The 22977-nt window shown below is 45.6% G+C and overlaps 1 protein-coding gene across 1 annotated transcript in view; it reads left to right on the top strand.

Annotated features, from left to right (window-relative positions):
* Positions 1-22871, top strand: part of Kctd19 (potassium channel tetramerization domain containing 19) — a 34385-nt gene extending 11514 nt beyond the window's left edge. Inside the window, exons 3-16 of the mRNA XM_050143420.1 lie at positions 9195-9345; positions 10510-10701; positions 12078-12209; positions 14036-14246; positions 15324-15484; positions 16614-16717; positions 17134-17276; positions 17456-17539; positions 17825-17939; positions 18326-18959; positions 20489-20680; positions 20850-21004; positions 21190-21291; positions 22701-22871. Of these exons, the coding sequence (XP_049999377.1) occupies positions 9195-9345; positions 10510-10701; positions 12078-12209; positions 14036-14246; positions 15324-15484; positions 16614-16717; positions 17134-17276; positions 17456-17539; positions 17825-17939; positions 18326-18959; positions 20489-20680; positions 20850-21004; positions 21190-21291; positions 22701-22814 (2490 nt within the window). The 3' untranslated portion in view covers positions 22815-22871. The remainder of the gene's footprint in view (positions 1-9194; positions 9346-10509; positions 10702-12077; positions 12210-14035; positions 14247-15323; positions 15485-16613; positions 16718-17133; positions 17277-17455; positions 17540-17824; positions 17940-18325; positions 18960-20488; positions 20681-20849; positions 21005-21189; positions 21292-22700) is intronic.
* The last annotated feature ends 106 nt before the right edge of the window (positions 22872-22977 follow it).

Genomic DNA, 22977 nt, shown 5'->3' on the forward strand with positions numbered 1-22977 from the left:
CACGACGCTCTTCCGATATATATATACACACACACACACACACACACATATACGTATGTATAGGCTTGCCCCCCTCCATTTTCAGTACTTGACATTAAACACAGATTTTTTGGATGTTAGGCAAGCACTGTACCCCTGAGCCATATCCGCAGTCCTGATTCTACCTACATAATTATAGGTGGAATGAGTCTATTTTAGGGTTGTTTCTATGCCATTTCTGGATGTGGTAGCCTGTGCCTATAATCCCAGAACTTGGATGCTAAGACAGAAGAATTGTGAGTTCGAGGCTAATCTTGGCCACAAAATGAGATCTCAAGAGACTAAAAAAGAAGAATGCCTACAGTAATTCAGTCTTCTTTGCCTTTTGACTATGGGTGCAATGTGCCCAGCTGGTTTGAGCTCTTGGCATTGTGACTTCCCCACAATGATGCACTGTAACTTGGTACTGTGGATCAAAATAAACACTTCCTCATCTAGAAATAAAGGGAAAGAAAGTGGGAGATAGAATAAGAGAAATTTATAGAGAAAAAAAATTAGATTTAGTGACTACTCAGGACTGGGTTGTGGCATAGGAAGGATAGGTTGGATAAAAAACAGACAATAGCAATTCAGAGTGCAAGGTTTCTTTCTGGGGCACCAAAATAGATAATGGTAATGGTTGAACAGGAATGCAAACTTACCAAACCCCAGTGAACTGTGCCCTTTAAGCTGGCATGCTTTAGCTGGGCCAGGTGGTACAGGTCTTTAACCCCAGCTATCTGGACAGCCGAACAGGATGGTCTCAAGTTCAAGACCAAATCGAGTAATCCAGTAAGACTGTAGAGGAACTGGGGATAAGGCTGGGGTTGTAGCTTAGTATTAGAATGCTTGCCTAGAACCGCACAAGGCCCTGGATTTGTTCTCCAGTTTTCCTAAATGGGAGTCGTTAGTATGTCAAATAAAGTTGTTGGGGTCAGAGAAATGGGTAGTAGTGCCTACTCAGTGCTTACAAGTGCTTGCTAAGCTTTTCCAGATGACCCAGGTTCAGTTCTCAGCACCCACATACTTGCGCACAACCACCTGTAACTCCAGTGCCTGGGGATCTGACACTTTGTTCTGGCCTCTCTGACTCCTGCATGCACACGATGCACACAAATCCATACAGGAACACATGTGCAAATAAAAAATAGGTAAAGAAATCTTGAAAATAAAGTTGTAAGGAAAAAAATCAGTGGCTGCTGGCTTGATAATATATCAGAGGCTAAAAACTATGTAAGTCATGGACCAAATCCCATCCAGTCTTCTGTGTGTGTGTGTGTGTGTGTGTGTGGCCCATGAGCTAAATGTTTTTTTTTAATTTTCATGACTGAAATTTCAAATTTCTAATTTGAAAGTCAAATTTCAGTGCTTATTGCTAAAGTTTCATTGGAATAGAGCCATGCTCGTCTGTTTGTATATTGTTTTCGGCTGTTTTTGAACTACAAAAGAGTTGAGTATTTGAATTGACAGAGACCATATGGCTAGCAAAGTCTAAAATATTTAGTTTCTGGCCTCTCACAAGGGAAAAAAATGTGTTTACTCCTGGCCTACATTCAATAGGGGCAAGGGAAGAAACAGGAAGATTAGCTAGGAAGCTCCAGCAGCACCCAGACCAGTGGTCCTCAACCTTCCTAATGCTGTGACCCAGCTCATATGTAAATCTATGAACCTGAAAGTTTTGGAATGTTGTATGTTATTCACAGGGGAGATATAAAGTAGTCATTGCCAGTCCGTACATAAACATCCTTAGGCTTCCTAAAACTCCCTGTGTAATTTGAGAAGCCCTCTTAAACTTAACGTGCTCTGAGCCTATCGCTTGCCATCAGACTGATTAGGAGTCACAGCTGCTCTAGAAGAACGTGAACTTCTCTTCAGGGTCACTCACAGGAATTTAAGGTTCAGTGCAGAGTATTGGTTCACTTTTACAGGCCTGTGAAGCCAGCTGAAGACTGGATATAAGGCTTCACTCATGCTGACAAACACTCTACCACTAAACTACACCTTAGCCCAATTTTTCCTGTTGCACTGTCTTCTGGGAACCTCAAAGTTTGAACCATAAGTTGTTCTATTTGCCAGCAATCTGCTACCAGTAAAGAATCCAAATATTCCTTGTGTTTAAGGGAGTCAGGAAGTTTTTATGTTGATTACACGAATGATGACTGCCAGTGGCAGCCTTACATTTCCTATTCTGATGTGAGACAGATTATCTTGTGATCTTGGAGAAGAATATGTAAATGGCAGATGGTCATTCCAACAATGTGGCTTATGGGCAACAATGGATAAGTGGACAACTCAAGTGTAAAGTCCTTGAAATGGCTTCAAGGGTCCCCATAGACTGGTCCACCTGCTCATAATGGCTCATATCACAAATATATATCCACAGTCATGTACATATGTGTACATACACTCACACACTCACACACACACAACTGAAGTTCAATCATACCCCTAAGTATCCCACATGCTTACTTTCTATGCCCCTGCACTCCATTTTATATTTTGTTATAAATGTAGCTTGTAGGAAGCCTACCCTAACATTTCCAGACAAAGTTAGAGTGTTTGTTGATCTGTTCTTATAACAATGCTAATTCTGTTGGGATCATGTTTTTGTATGTCTTTCTCCTTTTCTGGTTTATATTTTTATGTGTGCATTTCCAATATTTTCAAAGTATCCATTATCTATAGGCATTTAGTTATCTCCTGGGACATGGAGACTGGACCCACCTCTGTAGAGGCAGCTAGAAGCAGCAGCAGAGAGACGAAGTCTGAAATAGTGAGAGTTGCGCCTTATTTGCCTTCTTTTGATGCACATCCTCTCGGCCTAATAGTCTTGCTTTCTTTTCGCTTCAGGGCAGTGCAAGCACTCATCCTGACACAGCAGTCGGGATTTGTTGGTTCCTTGAGCTCTTTTACCATTATGTTCCTCCCAATAGCCCATAAGGCATCCAAAACCCATTACTGTTTTGAAAACCCTGTTAAGTCCAAAGGTTCTGCCAGCAGGGTGTTTTTTGTCAGCCCTCTTTTAGCAATATTCTTGCCCCTGCACCATCGGTTTTACATTGTTTCTGATTTATTTCTCACTACTATCTAGGCCCAGAGCAACGTCAACTGCCCTTACATTAGCCATTAGCCTTCTGAATTCCGGTCTGTATTTCTCTAAAGAAATCCTCCTTTGGCCAGGCACAGTGGCGCATGTCTGTGATTCCAGAATTTGGGAGGATGAGGTTGGAGGACTGCAGCAAGTCCAAGGCTGTACAGGAGCCTTTATTGAAAGAAGAGACCTCCCTCCAATAGCTTTCCATTCATAACATATGAAGAAGAGAAAATTCCAAAAAGTAATAGTCGGGTAGATGAAAGTAGACCTGAAGTCAGCCTACAGGAAACCTACAGTATGCTCTGTGACAGCTTGAGCCAGTAAAGCCCAAAGCCCCTGGAAGCGAGGCTCCCTGGAGTGTTTTTATTCGTGCATTCTTTCTTTCAACAGAAAACGCACTGGTGTCCCATTTCTAGCAGAGAACAAAACAAGCAAAGTCCTTGGGGTCTTGGGGAGGTTATACTATTAGAGAAGAGCTGACAGAGCATAAATAAGTAAGTAGGTGAGGGAGTTGGGGGATGTTTTTGTGGTTTCTTAAAGCATCCTAATGTCTTCCTGTGAGCAGAGGTCTTACACTTCTAAATATCAGAGCAAGGACTCACCGAGAGAGTTCAGGAAACAACCTTGTTGAAGCTCCTGGGCCTAACTGCTTACCTTGACCCCTTCAGTTAATACATACCATGTCCTCACTGGCTGGCTGGGATTGCAATGTTTGTAGATTATTTGCCTGAGCGCTCCTTTTAAAGATTTGTCAAACATGCCAGGCAGTAGTGGTGTGCACCTTTAATCCCAGTCTAGGGAGGCAGAGGCAGGTGGATCTCTGTGAGTTCGAGGACAGCATGGTCTACAAAGTGAGTTCAAGGCCAGCCTGTTCTACAGAGTGAGTTCCAGGACAACCAGGACTACACAGTGAAACCCTGTCTGTGCATCCTAGCTGTGCCTGTAGTTTTGGATAGTCAGGATCTACATCAGTGTGAGTGTGGTCCACTTCTCTATCAGCTCCTTTGACCTTTCTTTCCAGAAGACTCAACCCTCCAGCTCCACAGTTGCATGCAGTCTTGCACATAACATAATGTAAGCACTTCCTCTCTATGAGGGTCTAGACTAGAAGACTGGGTACATGAACCCAGCCCTCTGCAGGCACTGATAACAGAGGAAAGAAGTGGCTGGATTCAAACCAAAAGCTTGTGGAGAGAAGTGTGAATGTGTCTGTGGTAACAAAGGGGTAGTGAGAATGACTGGCTCTGCCTGGAAGAGGTACCAAGTTCTGCAGTCTGAGAAATGGGAAGAGGAATTTTCTGGGCAGAGAGAATAGCATACATAAAGTTGAGGTAGGGTGGTGAGGTAGGGTGGGAGGACAGGGAAGATAGCTTGGTCAGTCTCCAGAACCCATATAAAAATGTCAGACATGATCTTTAAAAAAATAAATAAATAAATAAATTAAAAAGGGCTGGAGAGATGGCTCAGAGGTTAAGAGCACTGACTGCTCTTCCAGAGGTCCTGAGTTCAATTCCCAGCAACCACATGGTGGCTCACAGCCATCTGTAGTGAGATCTGGTGCCCTCTTCTGGCCAGCAAGCATACATACAGACAGAACACTGTATACATAATAAATAAATCTTAAAAAAAAATTAAAAATGTCAGACATGGGCTGGGCAGTGGTGGTGCATGTCTTTAATCCTCAGCAGAGACAGGTGGATCTCTGAGTTCGAGGCCAGCCTGGTCTACAGAGTGAGTTCCAGGACAGCCAGGATGGTTGCACGGCTTGTCTTGAAAAACAAAACAAAAACAAACAAACAAAACGTCAGGCATGGTGGCATAGGTTAATAATCCTAACACTGTAGTGGGTGTAGGAGGCTCACTGGAGGCTAACTGGTGAGCTCCAAACTAATGAGAGATCTGTCTCAAAAGAAGTAGATGATGTTCCTGAGGATGATACCTTGATGTGCGTGCATGTGGGTACACACACACACACACACACACACACACACACACACACACACACGAGAGTGTGTGGGCAGAGGATAGTAGAAGGATTTGGAGTAAATGTGTCTAGAATTAAAATGATAGACTTAAAGGACAGAGTCAGAATTCAAACCTGTGTTTGTTCTATTTCAAGGCCCTCGTGCGGCTCCCATCAATTGTGTAGGGCCTTATGTGCAATGCTAAAGGCAGTCTGGACTGAACCCCACAGGCAATAAGGAGCACTGACTTTTTAAGATGGGAATGATTTGGATTATTTAGTACATTTTAAAGGTTATGGTATGGAGAAAGCTCAGGGATAGGTAAGGAGAGAAAATGGAGAGGAAGGAGAAGGAATCTAGGGCTTGCTAGCAATCTATTTGGCTGGAGTAATAGTCAAGTAATAGTCCCAAGTTTAAATCTTTTATCTTAGGGTTTCTATTGCTGTGAAAAACAAAGACAACAACAACAAAACATGACCATAAACATCTTGGTGAGGAAAGGGTTTATTTCATCTTACAATTCTCAGGTGCACTCCGTCACTTAGGGAAATATTATTTCAGGAAATATTATTTCAATAGGAGCAGAAGCCATGGAGGAGGGCTGATTACTGACTTGCTCCTGCTGGCTTTCTGTTTGCTTTGCTTCTTTCCCTCCTTCCTTCCTTCCTTCCTTCCTTCCTTCTCTTTTCTTTCCCTCTCCCTCCCTTTCTTTTTCTTTCCTTCCTCCTTCCTTTCTTTTTATCTTTTTAAGATAGGGTTTCTCTGTATAGTCCTGACTGTCCTGTAACTGTTCTGTAGACCAGGCTGATCTCGAACTCAGAGATCCACTTGCCTCCCAAGTACTGGGATTAAAGGTGTGTGCCATCACAACTTTCAGTTTGCTTTCTTATATAACTCAGGACCACCTACCCAGGGTTGGCACCTCCCATAGTGAGCTGGGCCCTCCCATATCAATCATCAACCAAGAAAATGCCCATAGACTTGCCCAAAGACCAATCTGGTAGGAACATTTTCTCAATTGAGGTTCCTTCTTCCCAAATGACTCTACCATGTGTCAAGTTGACATAAAACCAGACAACATCCCTCTGGCTCCTAGGACATCACAAGAAAATCCACCAAACCAACTAACCTAGGCTTATAGGGGCCCACAGAGACTGCACCAACAACCATATATGCATATATGTTACAGTTGTGTAGCTTGGCCTTCATGTAGAACTCCTAAAAGCGGTATCAGGAGCTATCTCTGACTCTTTTGCCTGTTTCTGGGACCCTTTTCCTCATACTAGGTTATTTCATCCAACCTCAGTATGAGGGAGGTGTCTGGTCTTACTGCCACTTGATATGTCATGTTTGGTTGATATCCATGGGATGCCTGCCACCTTTTTCTGGAGAGAAGCAGAGTGAATGGGGGATGGGCAGAGAGCAGAGGGGAGGTGGGGGAAGGGACTGGGAGGAGAGGAGGGGAAACTGCAGTCGGAATCTAAAAACAGAACAGCCAAAACATCTTTCAAGGATTTTTATTAACCAGAACCATCCAGACTCCTCAGGCAGCTTGCGTGGTCCTCTGCTCTCTGGCAGAGGTGTGTGACTGAATGTGTACCTCTGCCCACTGTGCCCGATCCTGTCCTTCCTGGGCACAGTCACCATTTTCCTTCCTTTGTCCTACTCAGCGGAAATACTGTCAAGTCGTCATCCTTCATCTCGATTCACTGGGTTTCCCCATTTACCATGCATACTCTGTTCTGACTACTCTACTAGGTCACCATCCTGGCTCCAGGGAGCTGACACTTTGACACGGAAGCTATAGCTGTGTGCATACCTAAACCGAGAGAGAACAGAAAGCTAGGTCCCTTTTTAATGAGGTGTAAATTGTCCCAGGGTTCCCGAGGATCCATACATTTGTAACTGATGCTCAGTCCTGCCTCACGGTATACAAACTGTTGGCTTCCATATCCATATATCCATATGTGTGTTCATGTGATTGTACAAGTGGACACATGTGCACATGTATGGGTTGCCCATGAGGTCGTCCAGCTGTCATCCTCAGTTGTTCACCACCTTTTTTTTGAGTCAGAGTCTTTCACTGAACCTGGAGCTCAACAACTCAGTTGGACTGGATGGCTAGCAAGTTCCAGGGCTCTATCTGCCTGTCTCTACCTTCCCAATACTAGGATTACAGATAAGTGCTGTCGTACCTTTAGCATGGCCTCTAGAGAGGTTCTGAGGCTTGTGCATCAGTATGCTAGTGAACCATCTCCCCAGTCCTTCCATGCCTTTCTTTCCCCCAAGCCAAGAACTTTGAATTTAAACAGAAAGAAACATAGCAAATTACAGTGAGTATTTCTCAAGACTCTCTTCCCAATATTCCACATAAGCAGTCTCCTTCATTACTTGGTGTTCCATGAAAATACTTCCCATAACCCTGCCATGGCCACTGATTTTCCCACTCTGGCTGGCCTGCCTCCTTTTTGAGACCTTAATCAGTTCTGAGAGGGCCAGTTCCTACATATGGCCACCAGAGGGCTCTTCTCAATACTTGGGATCCCACCAGCAAACTCACAAGGACTTCCACCTGGGTAACTAGCAATGAGAAGCATATTCTTTTGTTATTATTGAATCAGAGATTTTCTATCTGTTACAAGGTTCTTAGAGGAGAAAGCTGATCATATATATGTATGGTGCCTATAAGGATCACTTGTCCTGTTGTATCCAACAGTTTATTAGAAAAATACTATCTTCTAGGGGAGGTCAGAAAATTTTGGTTTAATGTTATGATTATAATATGTTCCCTGCATGACTGTAGAAGGGGAAATCCTTAGGTAAGCGTGGAATGAAGATCCCTAAGCCACCTCTGCCCTGGGGTTCAGCCTTACTTAGGTGGGACAATCCAATGCTGGTCACTGGTTCGTTCAAACCAAGATTCTCTGAACTTGGGAGACTATTCAAACAAGTTATATAGCCTTTGAACTATGATGAATTGTCTCATCAGGAAAACATTCAACACATCTGTCTCTCAAGTTAAACAAGCAACTATATGTGAAAGTGATTCGAAAAATATATAACCTGGAGCTGGAGAGATGGCTCAGAGGTTAAGAGCACTGACTGCTCTTCCAGAGGTCCTGAGTTCAATTCCCAGCACCCACATGGTGGCTTATAGCCATCTGTAATGAAATCTGGTGCCCTCTTCTGGCCTGCAGGCACACATACAGATAGAACACTGTATACATAATTAATAAATAAATCTCTTAAAAAAAAAGAAAGGAAAAACAGGATTTCCCAACTTAAAAAGGAAATTATATAACCCTGTGCCAGAATTTTATTATATCTTAATCTCACTGTTAGACTACTTTCCGGAATGAGGATGAATACACAAAATGAGCAAATCACACATATCACAAACAATCAGGGTCTTTTAACTACTAAAGACAATACCAGAAGATACCAAGTTTCAAATGACTTAAACAGAAATTACTCTGTAGCTGGGCATGATGGGAAACACCTGTAATCTCAAGGCTTAGGTGATCAAGGCAGCAAATCTCACAAGTCCACCCTTGGCTATGCCAGTATATAGTGAGTTTGAGGTCAGTCTGTGCTACACGAGGTCCTGTCTCAAAAAAAAAAAAAAAAAAAAAAAGAAAAGAAAGAAAGAAAAGAAAAGTCACGTGGTGGCATGTGCCTTTAATTCCAGCACCCGAGAGGCAGGGGACGGGAGGTAGGATGCAAGAGGCAGAGGCAGGCAGTTCTCTGTGAGTTTGAGGCCAGCCTGGTCTGCAAAGTTGACCAAGAGAACCAGGACTGTTACACAGAGAAACATTGTCTTGAAAAAAAGTGGGGGGTGGGGGATCTCCTTATATTTTTCAAGAAAAAAATGTCCTGTTATTTGACATAAATTAGGAAGAAAAGAATCACCTCAAACTCAGAAGAAAATACTCATTGGGCTCTTGAGTTATTACCATGCCATCTTACAGCTTCACATTTTTACATTTTGTGATTGATTCCGTCTATTTTCGAATACTGTCCCAAGCAAATCAGATAGTATTTTTCTGGGTACTCAAGTGTAAAGAAAAGTTGGCTACGAGGTTTGGATTTTGAAGGCAGCACTCTTCTTTATGTGACAGACCCTAGATAACCTGAAGGAAGGGAAGCACCACCTCCGTGTGCGGCCTGCAGACATTCCTGTTGCAGAGCGAGCATCTCTGAACTACTGGCGGACATGGAAATGCATTAGCAAACCCTCCGAGTTTCCAATCAAAAGCCCAGCCTTCACAGGTACAGTCATGAGTAAGCCACAGTGAATTCACTAACGCCCTCACTCCTCACCCCAGCAGAAGCTGACTTCCATCTCAGCTAACTCTGGTGACATCTCTATTTCTCAGTCATCTGTTTTGACTGGTCACCTGTCCTCTGCATGGCTGCATGCCTACTGGAACTCAGCAGCCTGCTCCATTCCATTCTGCTGCATCTCAGCTTCATTTAGGCTGGGTGATGTTTTCCAGTCTCTCCTGTCATCATTTCAAATTACCTCCAGCCACCATACAAAGATACCCAAGTGATCTCAGACTTCTAAGTCCCTTGCAGTATAGGCAGGCCTATGGTGGGACATCAGGAATTCATGGTTATTAATAGGTTTTAGGCTTCCAGAGGAGTCAAAAGCATTTATCTCATTTCTAGTTAACAGAAGTTGGTTTGATCAATTAATTAGAGACCATGGAAGGGCTAGAGAGAGGATTCAGTGGTTAAGAGCACTTATTGTTTTTGATGAGGACCCAGCACCAACATGGCAGCCCACAACTGTCTTAACTCCAGTTCCAGAGAATCTGATGCCCTCATCTGGCCTTTATATGGTGCACATATATGCATACAGGCAAAATACCCACAATTATAGATACAAATAAATCCTTTTATTAAAGACATATAGATAGATAGATAGATAGATAGATAGATAGATAGATAGATAGATAGATAGATATACAGTATTCTGCCTGCACGCCAGAAGAGGGCATCAGATCTCTCTTCTCACATCATGATTGTGAGCCACCATGTGGTTGCTGGAAATTGAACCCAAGACCCCTAAAAGAACAACCAGTGCTGTTAACCTCTGAGCCATCTCTCCAGCCCCGGTAAAAATAAATCTTAAAGAAGAGACATGGATAACTGAATTTAGTGACTCTGGGTATATAAGCCAAAATGTCGTATCATTCAAAATCTGTTTACTGTCTGTAGAAAAAACAACAATGCAAAACATATTTCTTGTGCCTAGCTTTCCAGAACATTCCTTCTTAACCTGAAGTCTTCATCTGGAAAGAGAAAAGGGGGAAAGAAGCATATGGCAGAGACTGTCCCCTGGTGGTCTCCATCTTCCTCTGGGACCCCTGGGTCAGTGGGAGCACTGGCCTCAGGGAGGTGGTGACACCTCTGTTCACTGTCTTCCAGGTCTTCATGATAAGGCACCTTTGGGACTCATGGACACACCACTGTTGGACACAGAAGAGGAAGTGCACTACTGCTTCCTGCCCCTCGACCTGGTAGCCAAGTATCCAAGCCTAGTGACAGAAGACAACCTGCTGTGGCTGGCCGAAACCGTGGCCCTGATCGAATGCGAGTGCAGCGAGTTCCGCTTCATTGGTGATTGCTCTGTCTAGGGGTAGCCATCTGCCCTTTCCAAACCCCTACTCACACCTAACAAGGGCCTGAGGACCTTCTCCGAGTGGAGGTTGTGAAACACATAATCTTCCAAGAGGCAGGCAGAGTCCATCATTAAGCTCTCCATAGCTCAGAGCTTTTTTGTTTTGTTTTGTTTTTGAAACAGTCTCTCTCTATAAGCCTGGCTATCCTGGAACTCACACTGTAGAGTTGCAGTATGGGAGGGCAGAGAAAAACACTAAGTCCCTGTGTGAACAACTCAGAGATTCCGAAGCGCGGCACAACTTTCTAGGTGACTTTGAATCTGGCCTTGAACTCGCAGAGATCTGCCTGCCTCTGCTTCCTGAGTGCCACCATGTCCAGCCTAGTTCGGAGCTTTTTTAGCTCCTATTTCTTCTGTGATACCCTAGCTATAAAGGGGCACTGGAACTCCCTAAAGTAGTGTTAATGACCACAGGAGTTGATGGTAAGGACAAAGGACTGAGCTGAAGTCTGGTTGCTTATACTTCACTTATGTCTCTAGCTAGTCTAGGCCTCAACTGCTCTCGCCATACAACAAGGAAATAAGGTTGTTTCAAAGATCTTACCTACCCTCCCTTCTATTACACTCTAAGTGCAAAGAAAGGGGGTAAATGATGATAGTTTCTCCAGAGTCATATAGAATGGGCAGCTTGAGCTAAGGAGGGATGAGCGCTCTCATCCAGCTCAGAAGGGAGCCTCCCTTCCCACGCTGCCCCAGGACCATCTTTGCTGGCCTGTGAACTGAATAGCCACTCCACTATCTAGACAACCCGAGCAGTAGACAAGCACCTAAATGGACAGAACAATAAACACTAACTTATGTCAGGGGCCCAAATGCCTGCGGCCCAGCTATCCAGATTCAAAGTCACCTAGGAAGTTGTTGTGCCGTGCTTCAGAATCTCTGAGTTGTTCACACAGGGACTTAGTGTTGTTCTCTGCCCTCCCATACTGCAGTCCAGCAGGGACACCTGGCAGCCCAGCCTTGGCCAGGTCTGGCCTCTCCTCTCTAACAAGACTACTCCCTCTTTTGGAATGACCTGCTCTTGGGTCAAGACTCTCAGGGCAAGTCTCAGGGCCTTTGTATTCACTAAGAGGGCCTGGGAGTGCCAGGCCAGGCCAGGGGCAATCACACCCATGGACTCAGACACAGGAAAACAAAGTAATCTGGGGTCTTGAAAACCACTGCCTCAGAGCAAACCTAATCAGGTATGTTTAGCAATTGTTTCCAAATGAGGAGAGCCTAACATGAGATGAAGCACTAAAAATCTGCCAGGACATGGAAAGATTAGTCATGAATATGCTTTGTTAACTCATGTTGTTTCTCTTTGCTTTTCAAGTGAACTTTCTCCGCTCACACAAGATCCTACTACCAGACAACTTCTCCAACATGGATGTGTTAGAAGCAGAGGTAGAAATCCTGGAAATCCCTGAGCTTACTGAAGCTGTACGACTGTACCGGATGAGTATGGGTATGATGCCCAGGAACTTTGATCTCCTCTTGATATTCTAGAACAGTCTGGGCTTGAGCTACAGAAGCCAAAGGCAAACATCTCCCATTACAGCCACTTTGGACTTGGGTGGTAGTGAGAAACAGGCATTGTGACTGACTTAGAATCTAAGAAAAGAAGTTTGGCTTAAAACCCCTTATGCCCTCTCTACTCAGCGTTACGATCAAAGCTAGGGCCAAAGGGAGGCCTGCTTAGACTGGAGCAGGAGGAGCCCAACCTTGGGTGGGAAACCAAGCTGCAATGTCCTGAGGAGCAGGCTGAGCCTGAGGACAAACTTCCTAAGCAGGTGCTGTCTGTTCCTCTGTGGAAATCCTGGACTTCTACCTGCGGCTCCCATCTTTCCTCCTCCAGGAACAGCTAAAGAAGAAAGGATTGGGCATGTTTTCCACTAGTTCTTCAGTTACCCAAGCCCAATTCCCCTTCCCCCTCACCGCCTTGTTTCACATTCTTTGATTTCTCCGCCTGTTTCTGCTTGTTCCTAACAGTTCCTGACCCTTGTCCAGGTCAGGCCTTTGTGCTCCTGACTTTGCCTCATTCCAGCTGCTCCTCTTGACAGTTTTGATTTGCCTTTTATCAGCTCATTCACCAGCTACTGCGCACCCATGGAAACCTCCATGTGTGCTTCAGGAAGCTAGCTGCATGGGTGTGGGCAGACACAGACAGGGGAGGTGAGGGGGCAGCTGGCCTTCTGAGAGCTCTCAAAACAACAACAAAAGTAGAGAACTATCTTACACATGTGAAGTGTGGCCTGGTTGTGTGCTTGTCCCATGGAATGAGGCTCAGCCTCTCCCCAGGCTAATGGAATGTGCTCTCTGTATGGGAGGAGTGGTATTCTGCAGCCAGTCTCCCGAACCTGTTCCAAGACCTAGTTTACTAAGAAGGATTTCAGTTCAGCTCCTGCCCCAGCAGCTTCTGGTTCTCAGAAAGCATGGGTGTTAGGATGTGGGAGAGTGTCACAGGTCATTGCTCCTCATAGGCAATGAAAAGATGGCAGTATATTTACAGACAGGCTTTCCTCAAACACATGAGGTATTAGCCTTTTATAAAGCATCACAACCAAGGCTCTTTCATAGCCGTGGAAGGGCACAGCTCAGACCCCAGCCCTGTGTAACTCGAAGTCACTGGTAATCTGTCCTAACCTACAATGTCAGGCAGGGCTGCGGATAGTTTGTTCATCTGTAGACTTCTGATAGGCATGCTCTGAGGACTGGAAATAAGATATGAAAATCCTCCAACAGGAGGAACATGGCTGTGCACACCTCTAATCCCAGCACTTGGGAGCCAGGCAAGAGGATCACATGTTTGAGGACGGCCTGGTGTATATAGTGATCCAGTTTCTTTTTTTTTTTTTTTCTCTCCTTTTTTTGGTTTTTCAAGACAGGGTTTCTCTGTGGCTTTGGAGCCTGTTCTGGAACTAGCTTTGTAGACCAGGCTGGCCTCGAACTCACAGAGATCCACCTGCTTCTGCCTCCCGAGTGCTAGGATTAAAGTCGTGTGCCACCACTGCCTGGCAGTGATCCAGTTTCAAAAAGAAAAAAAAATCAAAAACTACTAGAAGCTTCTCAGCTGGCTCAGTGTTCCTACTGTGCCACCTCTCAAGTTTTAGCTTCTAAACTTATTAAGTATACACCAACTTCTACTAATGTTAAAGTAATCCAGATTTGGACTGTATAAACAAACAACTTCCATCTCACCACTTAAGTCCTAATGGGGTAGCAGGAGGACCCAGAGTGTTCAGTTCGGGTATGATCAAAGATCTAGAAGTCATCCCTCTCTCCCTAACACAGGTGGTTGTTCCCGGGCCTCCTGTCCTCCTCCAAGCCCTGGGAAGGGGGGCCGTACAGCTAGTCTGGAGTCGGTGAAACCACTGTACATGATGGCACTGGGCCTTCTGGTCAAGTATCCAGACTCTGCACTGGGACAGCTTCGCATTGAGAGCACACTGGATGGAAGCAGACTGTACATCACAGGGAACGGGGTCCTCTTCCAGCATGTCAAGTAAGTCCCAGTCTCTCTCATGGAAACATTTTGTCCATTGTCTGGGCTCTGCCCATCTTGGAACATCTTGGGATGTCCTTATCTTGGGAAACAACTCTAAGCCTTTCCCATGAGCTAAGGGGAAAGTGTCTTTGGGAAACCTCACTATTTTCCCTCTTCTGTCACCATCACCACCAGGTTTGGGCCTCTGAGGAACAGGCTGAGATAATTTACAAAATTCTCCAGGATTCAAAGGCTCTAGGTGTTCCATTTTCTGTTTTCTGTCAGTCATTTCCCAATGCTCACTCTGAGGTTACCAGGCCACAGTCATACATTCGGAGTCCTGGATACCCCAAGCAAACCTCTTTGCAAGCAAAGGCTCTATCCAGCCTTAGGAGACTGGAGCCTAGGGTGATCACTTGAGAAACAAGGCAGGGCAGGCTTTCCAGAGGACGTGGTCCCTTAAGAAATGAGCTCAGAATGCCCGTTAGTACCAGGGCACGGATCACTTTACATTTCTATAGAAGGTTAAAAAGCCCAACTCTGAATGCTACAAAACTCATTAGTACCAAAGCTGAAGACAGGAGTGGGTTTCCCAGTTCTTGGGGAAAGGGTTACCTGACCTAATTGTGTCATTTTAGAACCTTTCAGCCCATCTCTCCCTGACATGTCCACTTACAATGTCCCAGAAGGCAAATACAAATGCTTTTGAAAGAGGGTTGGACCAGAGGACTGGTGTTCAGACCTTAGTCTCTCTCTAGGTACAAAGGATGTTAGTAATCTCTCAAAGTCATAGTAGGAGCCATACCGTGAACCAGAGGTCTCCAGCACTAGTGGCTGGGTTTCGGTCTAGCCTGGATCCGAAGGCATGAAATGAACAGGGTGGATCAGCCTTACTGAGAAAGGTCTGAAGGGGCTGCACGTGTGTCTAGGCTCATTCTCTTTCAAGAATCCCCAAGCTAAATCAAGGAAATGATTCTTCTGGTGCCACACTTGAAAGTTTCGTGACAAGACACCCTGATCATGGTAGGCTTACAGGCCAAACTCCTTTACGGTATAGTAACTACAGGGCTTCACAATAGGTTTTTCTTTGGGTAGGAATTGGCTGGGCACTTGCCGGCTGCCCCTGACTGAGACCATCTCTGAGGTGTATGAGCTTTGTGCCTTCCTGGACAAGAGGGACATCACCTATGAGCCAATGAAAATGGCTCTGAAGACTCATCTGGAGCCGAGGACTTTGCCACCCATGGATGTGCTCAGTAAATGTTTACTTTATTGTGCTCAAACACAGTAAAGCTTCTGGGTTTGAAATTGTATCAAGGGACGGTCTAGAGGCTAGAGAGGAAGGGAGAGGAGAGCCAGAGCCAAGAAGTGTAAATGGGAGAGAAAGGAAAGGTAGGCCGAACTTTCATGTTATGATGCTGTGTGCCCTCTCCTCACCAGTTCCACACCATATCTCAAAATTAGACAGGATGCCTCGTCTGGGGCTTCACAGATCCCCAAATGCACGGCTCTCCTAGTCCCTGGAGCTAACACAAGCTGCCATTTGTTTCTCACAGCCAGGCAGAAAGAAATGGCCCATGAATCCATTTAGAATGGAGCAGAGACACAAGGATGGATTTGTCAAATTAAAATTGCACAGTGATCAAACATGGGTCTAAGTTGTCCAAATGCAATGTTGTTTTAGTTACACGAACTCTTTTTTTTTTTTTTTTTTTTGAGAGAGAGAGAGAGAGAGAGAGAGAGAGAGGGTTTCTCTATGTAGCCCTGGCTGTCCTGACACCTATTGTGTAGACCAGGCTTAGCTTCAAACTCACAAAGACCCACCTGCCTCTATCTCCCAAGTGCTGTAATTAGTGTGTGCCACTATGCCAGCTGGTTAATAAACTCTTATTAACATGTTTTTCTGTAAAGTTTATGCTGTATTTCTATCACTCAGCAACACTCAGCATTTACTGAGCACCACCATATAACTTGGGCTCAGTTCTTCTCTTATGGAGTTTACAGTCTCCTGTATGAAAACAGGGACTCCTAGTCCATCCTGAGTAGACGCGTGAAAGGTGCACACCTAGGACATGACCAGCCACAGAACAGGGGGAGCTGGCAGTGCACATGGACAGGAGCAGCATCCTAGCTTGCAAAGGAAGAAGGAACAGGGCCTTTGGAATTAGAATGCACCCAAGATAGCAGCCTAGTCCCAGAGCTGTCATTCCGAGTCGTTCTCACTCTCCTGGAAGTGTGTGAGCAGCAGAGGTTTGTTTCTCAGATAGGCAGGACAATATGAGGCTTGAGAGTATGGAATCTTTCCATGCAAACACTATTGACCAAAATGTCCTACTGTTTCTCCTTCTTGTCATATGATATGTTCCTTCTCACTGACTTCCACAGATGAGGAGTGGACAGCAGAGGTCACTATCTATTCACCCCAACAGATCATCAAGCTTTATGTTGGAAGCCATTGGTATGCAACCACCCTGCAGACCCTGATGAAGGTACTGGTAGACCCAGCTGTTCTCCCACTTTGACTTCCCCACTTGAACATCTTTGGGACTTGTAACATGATCTTCACACAGCTTCTGGCACTGCTTAGCCAAAGAACCTTTCCCCAGCTCCCTTGCCAAGAATGCCCTGATTCTGTGGGTGTGAAGAGTAGCATGTTTGGAAGGCTTCAGGATGTGGGTAGAAAAGAGGCTGGTTCTCGGGGGCCTGTACCAAGAAGGAGGTAGGGTTGAGTTCCAAAGCCCAAGAGTAGGTAGGGGATCTACCAGTTGAAGAGGAGGCGATTTCCCTAGATTCTCTCCACTTTTTATCTCTATGGCCAATATACAGAGAGATGGAAATCCAAAAACTTACTCCTTACTAAAATGCGAGACCTTGGGACTGGTTCTGATGTCTAACCCTCTTCTAGTATCCAGAACTGCTATCCAACACTCAGAGAGTGTACTGGATCACCTATGGACAGACCCTGCTCATCCACGGTGATGGCCAAATGTTCCGACACATTCTCAACTTCCTGAGACTTGGAAAACTGTTTTTACCATCAGAATTTAAGTAAGTAAACCCAGGAAATCAGATTATGAAGGTTGACTCTGCAGCTAGAACAGCCCTCAGCTGTAGCCTTTCGGGAAGAGGTTCGATTATTTTCAACATGGGCATTACTGTTCAAGGCATCTTCTTTAGGGTTCATGTCTCCTCTCGCCCCCAGTCTACCATCTCCTTGTCATTTGCAGGGAATGGCCTCTCTTCTGCCAGGAGGTGGAGGAATATCATATTCCAGCCCTCTCAGAAGCCCTTGCACAGTGTGAGGCATACAAGTAAGCAAAGTGCTCTCTAGATCCCACATTTAGAACCTGGACCTCGACAAACTCCTCTTAGAATTGTCCTCACCTGCTAGTGAGACTTCCTCTCCTCATAGCTGGGGGAGGAGGTTGGTGAAATGGGCTCAGAAGTAGCCAGTGTCCTACGCAAAACTCTTTAAAGGTCCCCTTTTTGCCACTGACTATAATTACTAATTCCTGCTCAACGGACAGGCCTGATCAATTAGCTATTAGGCTGATGGAAGCTTCCCCTCACTAACCAATCCCTCTTGGTCTCTGTAGGTCATGGACTCAGGAAAAAGAATCTGAAAATGAAGAAGCTTTTCCTATTAGGAAGCTGCATGTGGTGAAAGAAGGAACAGGGTCGATGGCAGAGTTCAGTAGAGATGCCAAGGAAGTAAGTCCCAGCTTTCTTTGGTTGGTATCGTTTTCAAACATCACCACCAAAGGGCTCACAGGACAGGCCTAGCTACTGAGTGGCTAGTATAGTAAAGGAGGTCCCACATGAATTACTGGTACAAAAACTGATTTCTGAGCCTTGAGGAGGCACAGAGGTATGCTAGCCACTTGTGCCCTGGGATGATAATCTTTCCTTTTGGAACATAAAAGTTGCCTGGGCTGGTACCACGCCCTCTCAGACTGAGTAAACTTGAATGGCAATCCATCTCAGGGGATAAGATTGTTCTGGATAAAAAAGCTGTCTTAAAGCCCAGCTTATTAGGTCTTGGGGAGACTTTGATAATGTACAACAGGCCCACAGCTACTGTGCCTCTCCCTCCCCAGACCACAACCTGCATGCCTGTGGACTTCCAAGATTGCGGTGACAGGACTCCATGGAACAAGGCCAAAGGGAACCTGACCAGGTCCAGCAAGGTGGAAGAGGCTGAACAGTATACCCGTACTATCCAGGTCTCCCTATGCAGAAATGCCAAGAGGGGGGGCAATCCCAGCACATACTCACACTGTTCTGGCTTATGTGCCAACCCCAGACACTGGGGAGGTCACTCTGAGAGCCCTCCCAAGAAGAAGTGTACCACTATAAACCTCACACAGAAATCTGATGCCAAAGACCCTCCTGTCACCCCCATGCAAAAGCTCATCTCTTTGGTAAGGGAATGGGACATGGTCAACAGTAAACAGTGGGAATTCCAGCCAGTGGCAGCCTCCCGGAACAGCACTTTGGAGGAGGCTACCCTGCATGTCCCCTCAGGAAGTGAGGCTGCTTCCCAACCTGGTACCTCAGCTGCCTGGAAGACTCATTCCATAAACTCAGAGAAGGACACTGGTCCCCAGACTGGGCCTGGAGCTGGAGCTGGAGTGAAAGACAAGGGTCCAGAGCCAACTTTTAAGCCATACTTCCCCACAAAGAGAGCTGTTGCCCTAAAGGACTGGGGCAAACAAAGGCCCAAGGAGAGAGGTTAGTCTTGCTCCATCCTTGACCCAAGTCTCATTTCCAACCAATACTAGATTCCTGGCTAAGACTACAGAGAGTTAGTGACAGAGCAGGGACCAGAACCTCCTAGTTGCTGATGCCAGCTCTGTGCCAGGCAGCACATACAGAAATGAGTGGCCACATAGGTGAAGTGATGAGTATTTTGTGGAAGGCGAACCCAGGGGATGAGAGCACTGGGGAGTCAGCAGGGCGAGAACATTTAGGGTGTCTGTGGAAGCACAGGGCACTTCTCTGGCTGGAACCTGGTTTCCGGTGCACAGGCCATAGAAATGACAGGAGTCATATCAGGCTAGGTCTTGTGGGCCAAGTTCAGAATGTGGGGCTCTGTTCTGACTTCAAGAGGGATGGACAGCCCCTGAAAGGTGTTTTTAAAGGGAGCACATGATATGTTTCTGGAGCTTGCTCAGGGACAGAGGAAGTGTGATTGTAAGACAGTATCAGAAGCATGGATGCATTCCAGACCAGGCAAAGGAGGCTGAGCAGTGGAGCAAGGCAGGGAGACAGAGGTGTCAAGAGCCTGGTATCTAGGTTGGCTGTGGCAAGCGGAAGGGTCCTTATTGGAGTGCGTGAACAAAAGAAACTAGATTTCTGGGAAAAACACACATGGCATGTGAGATGCTAAGGCCCATCCAGGAGGGCCTAATGGGAACTGAGCTTAAGAGAGTTTGTGGCCAGTGGTGGAGAGAAAATCCAGGAAAGTTTGCTGAGAAGGGCCATGTTAGATTATTCCCTCCAGCTACAGAACTCCCTCCTATAGTACTCTGATACTCTTATCACCTACTCTTTGGTTTTTCAAGACAGGTTTTTTAAAAAAAAAATTATTTATTACGTATACAATATTCTGTCTGTGTGCATACCTGCAGGCCAGAAGAGGGCACCAGACCCCATTACAGATGGTTGTGAGCCACCATGTGGTTGCTGGGAATTGAACTCAGGACCTTTGGAAGAGCAGGGAATGCTCTTAACCTCTCAGCCATCTCTCCAGCCCAAGACAGGATTTCTTTGTAGCTTTGGAGCCTATCCTGGAACTCCCTCTGTAGACCAGGCTAGCCTAGAACTCACAGAGATTCACCTGTCTCTGCCTCCCAAATGCTGGGATTAAAGGCATGCACCACCACCACCTGGTGATACTAGTCTCTTTAAAAAAAAAAAAAATATTTATTTTACATTCTGGCTGCAGTTTCCCCTCCCTCCTCTCCTTCCAGTTCCACCCTCTCTAACCCCCAATCCACTGCTACTCGGTTTCTGTTTAGGAAAAAGCAGGTCTCCCATGAGGATACTAGTTTCTTAGAGTTCTGAAACTTAGGATTGGGTTTGCAACAATGCCAGGATAATGAAGTGGTGAGGCCAGGGTACCACTTCCAAAAAGCAGAGACTTCTGAAGTTTTGAGTGAATGACTGTTCCAATCTGTCCCCAGCAGAAGGCTCCTCTCTGCCTGCATTTCAAGCCTAGGCTCCTAAGCCTAAGAAGAACCCCTCTATTGTTTTCACAGAAACCCCTGCCCCTGAGCAGCCTCTGCCTACTGTTAATGGGACAGACAACCCAGGAGCCATCCTCAAAGTCACTCACCCTCCTGTGGTGGGTAGTGATGGCTCCTGCATGTTCTTTGAAGACAGCATCATCTATACCACCCAGATGGACAACATCAAGCATACATCACTCACAGCCAGCCCCCAACCTCGAGGTGAGGCTTTGTAGCTATGCCTGGCCCTGTACTTTGCTTGTGAAGATGTAGAGCCCACACCCAAGAGCAAATGTCCCTTGAAAGCTCTGCCCTTTCCCCTGCCCTGTGGCTGTCTCTAAGGCCTCGACTATGAGCAGCTTTAGCTATATCTACTCTTTCTCCTTCACAGAAGTGACTTTCTTGAGTTTCTCTTTGACCTGGGAAGAGATGTTTTATGCACAGAAATGTCACTGCTTCCTGACTGACATCATCCTGGATTCCATCAGGCAAAAGGACCCCAAAGCTATCACAGCCAAGGTGGTGTCCCTGGCCTACAGGCTATGGGTATGTATGACAGGCCTTGGGGCACCCTGCTTCTTCCCAATGTATCTCCTTGCCCTTGCAAAAAGTAATAGAAGACAAGAGGAGGGGAGAAGGCAGGGACAGAAGAATAGCTGGAGAGGCAGGCATAGAAAAGCAGAAGAAGGGAGCTGTCCATGGCCCTGCCTGACTGTAGGCTCTCTTGGTAGACGCTGAACATCAGCCCCAAGCAGTTTGTGGTGGATTTGCTGGCCATCCCTGGCTTCAAGGATGACCGGCATACTCAGGAGCGTCTGTACAGCTGGGTAGAGGTAAGGCCTATATGTCCTGTATAGGGACTGGCAACTCTGTAAATGCCTTATATGGGTACTGTTGTCAGGCTAGTACTGTCATCTGGAGAGCTGGCCAGCTAAGTCAGTGGTCTCTGGTCCCACAGAGGTAGATGGCTAAAATTAACCAATCAAGGCTAGTCAAAAAGCAAAAAAAAAAAAAGAAAAAAAACTATTTTCATAGTTTTCCTTTAATGACACCAACTATGCCTTCACCACTAACAACCCTGGCCATACTTGGGAAGCACATATTAACTCAATGTGGACACGGAGGTAGGCCTTTAGGACCAGTAATAGCTAGTCCCTACTTAGCTATGATACCACCATATTTTTATATACTTAAGCGCCTCTACAGTGTTTTATTTTTTAAGAATTTTTATTTTATGTGTATGGGTATTTTGCCTGCTTGAATGTTTGTGTACTGTGCGCATGCAGTACCCTCAGAGGCCAGAAGAAGGCGACAGACCCTTGGAAACTGAAGTTACCATTGTTAGCCACCATGTGAATGCTGGGAACCAAACCCCAGTTCTCTGCTAGAGCAACAACTGTTCTTAACCACAGAACAATCTTCCCAGCCCCTAGAGCATTTTCTAAAAACATTTTTGGGGTTTTGAGGGGCTGGGATAGGGTCTCCCTATCTATCCTGGCTGTCCTAAAACTCACTACATAGGTTACACTGACCTCAAACTCACAGAGATCAGCCTGCCTCTTCCTTCCAGTGCTGGGATTAAAGGACTACACTACTATGCTTGACTGAAAAACATTTTTTTAAAAAAAAAAAAAAAGAAAAAAAAGGGCAAAAGAATGGTCAAGGTTGTAGAATCCTTCCCCCTGTTTATTTTGCTGCACAGGGCACTGAACCCAGGCAAGTCCACACGCTAGCAGGCTCCTTTTTAAAGTCTGAGACACAGTTTAGCTATGCTGCCTATTTGGACCTTGAACTCATTTTGTAGACCAAACAAGATTTTAATTTGTTTTCTTTTCTGATTCTGTAGAATTTCAGCATTATATGTGTCAAAGATTTAGCAAATTTCTCAGTAACCTGGCTTTTTATAATCAAGTACATAACGATAATGATGTTCACCTCAAACACACGACTGCCCAATTACTGGCACTTCTCCAGCTTGTGTGTTCTTTATAAAGGTAAAGTCAGCGGTTATGGCTAGAAAGTGGACACAAGCGCCAGAAAGCACAGTTTTTACTGTCATTGTGGTCAGCTCTCTGAGAGCCAGAGCCCTGTGAGAGCGTTAGGGCAGAACTGAGCCCCAGAGTTCCAAAGGAACCCTGTAATGAGGTTTTCTCTTTGTTTCCCCTACCCAGATGAGGGAGTCCCCAGAGCTAGACTAGCTGACTGCCTAGAAACCAGGGATAAGATAGGCCTTTCCTTGCAGCTCACACTGCCTTTCGCCAGAAAGTATGGCCGCTGCGTGGACCTGCTCATCCAGAGGGGACTGTCTAGGTCTGTCTCGTACTCAGTCCTGGGCAAGTATTTACAAGAGGGCTAGAGTACCAGAGATGTTGGTCATTGTAACTGTGGAATGCCCAGAATGCACATGCTCAGCCAATGACACAAATCACTCTATTTTTTATTTTAAACAAATAAAAGTAAATTACAAGACAAATGCCTAGACTCCTTCTCTGAGAAGACTGAGAGTCAGTGACCAGTGG

The sequence above is a fragment of the Alexandromys fortis genome, unplaced genomic scaffold (assembly GCF_014885135.2).
Source record: "Alexandromys fortis isolate MF-2015 unplaced genomic scaffold, M_Fortis_MF-2015_v1.1 scaffold_1, whole genome shotgun sequence".
Lineage (NCBI taxonomy): Eukaryota > Metazoa > Chordata > Mammalia > Rodentia > Cricetidae > Alexandromys > Alexandromys fortis.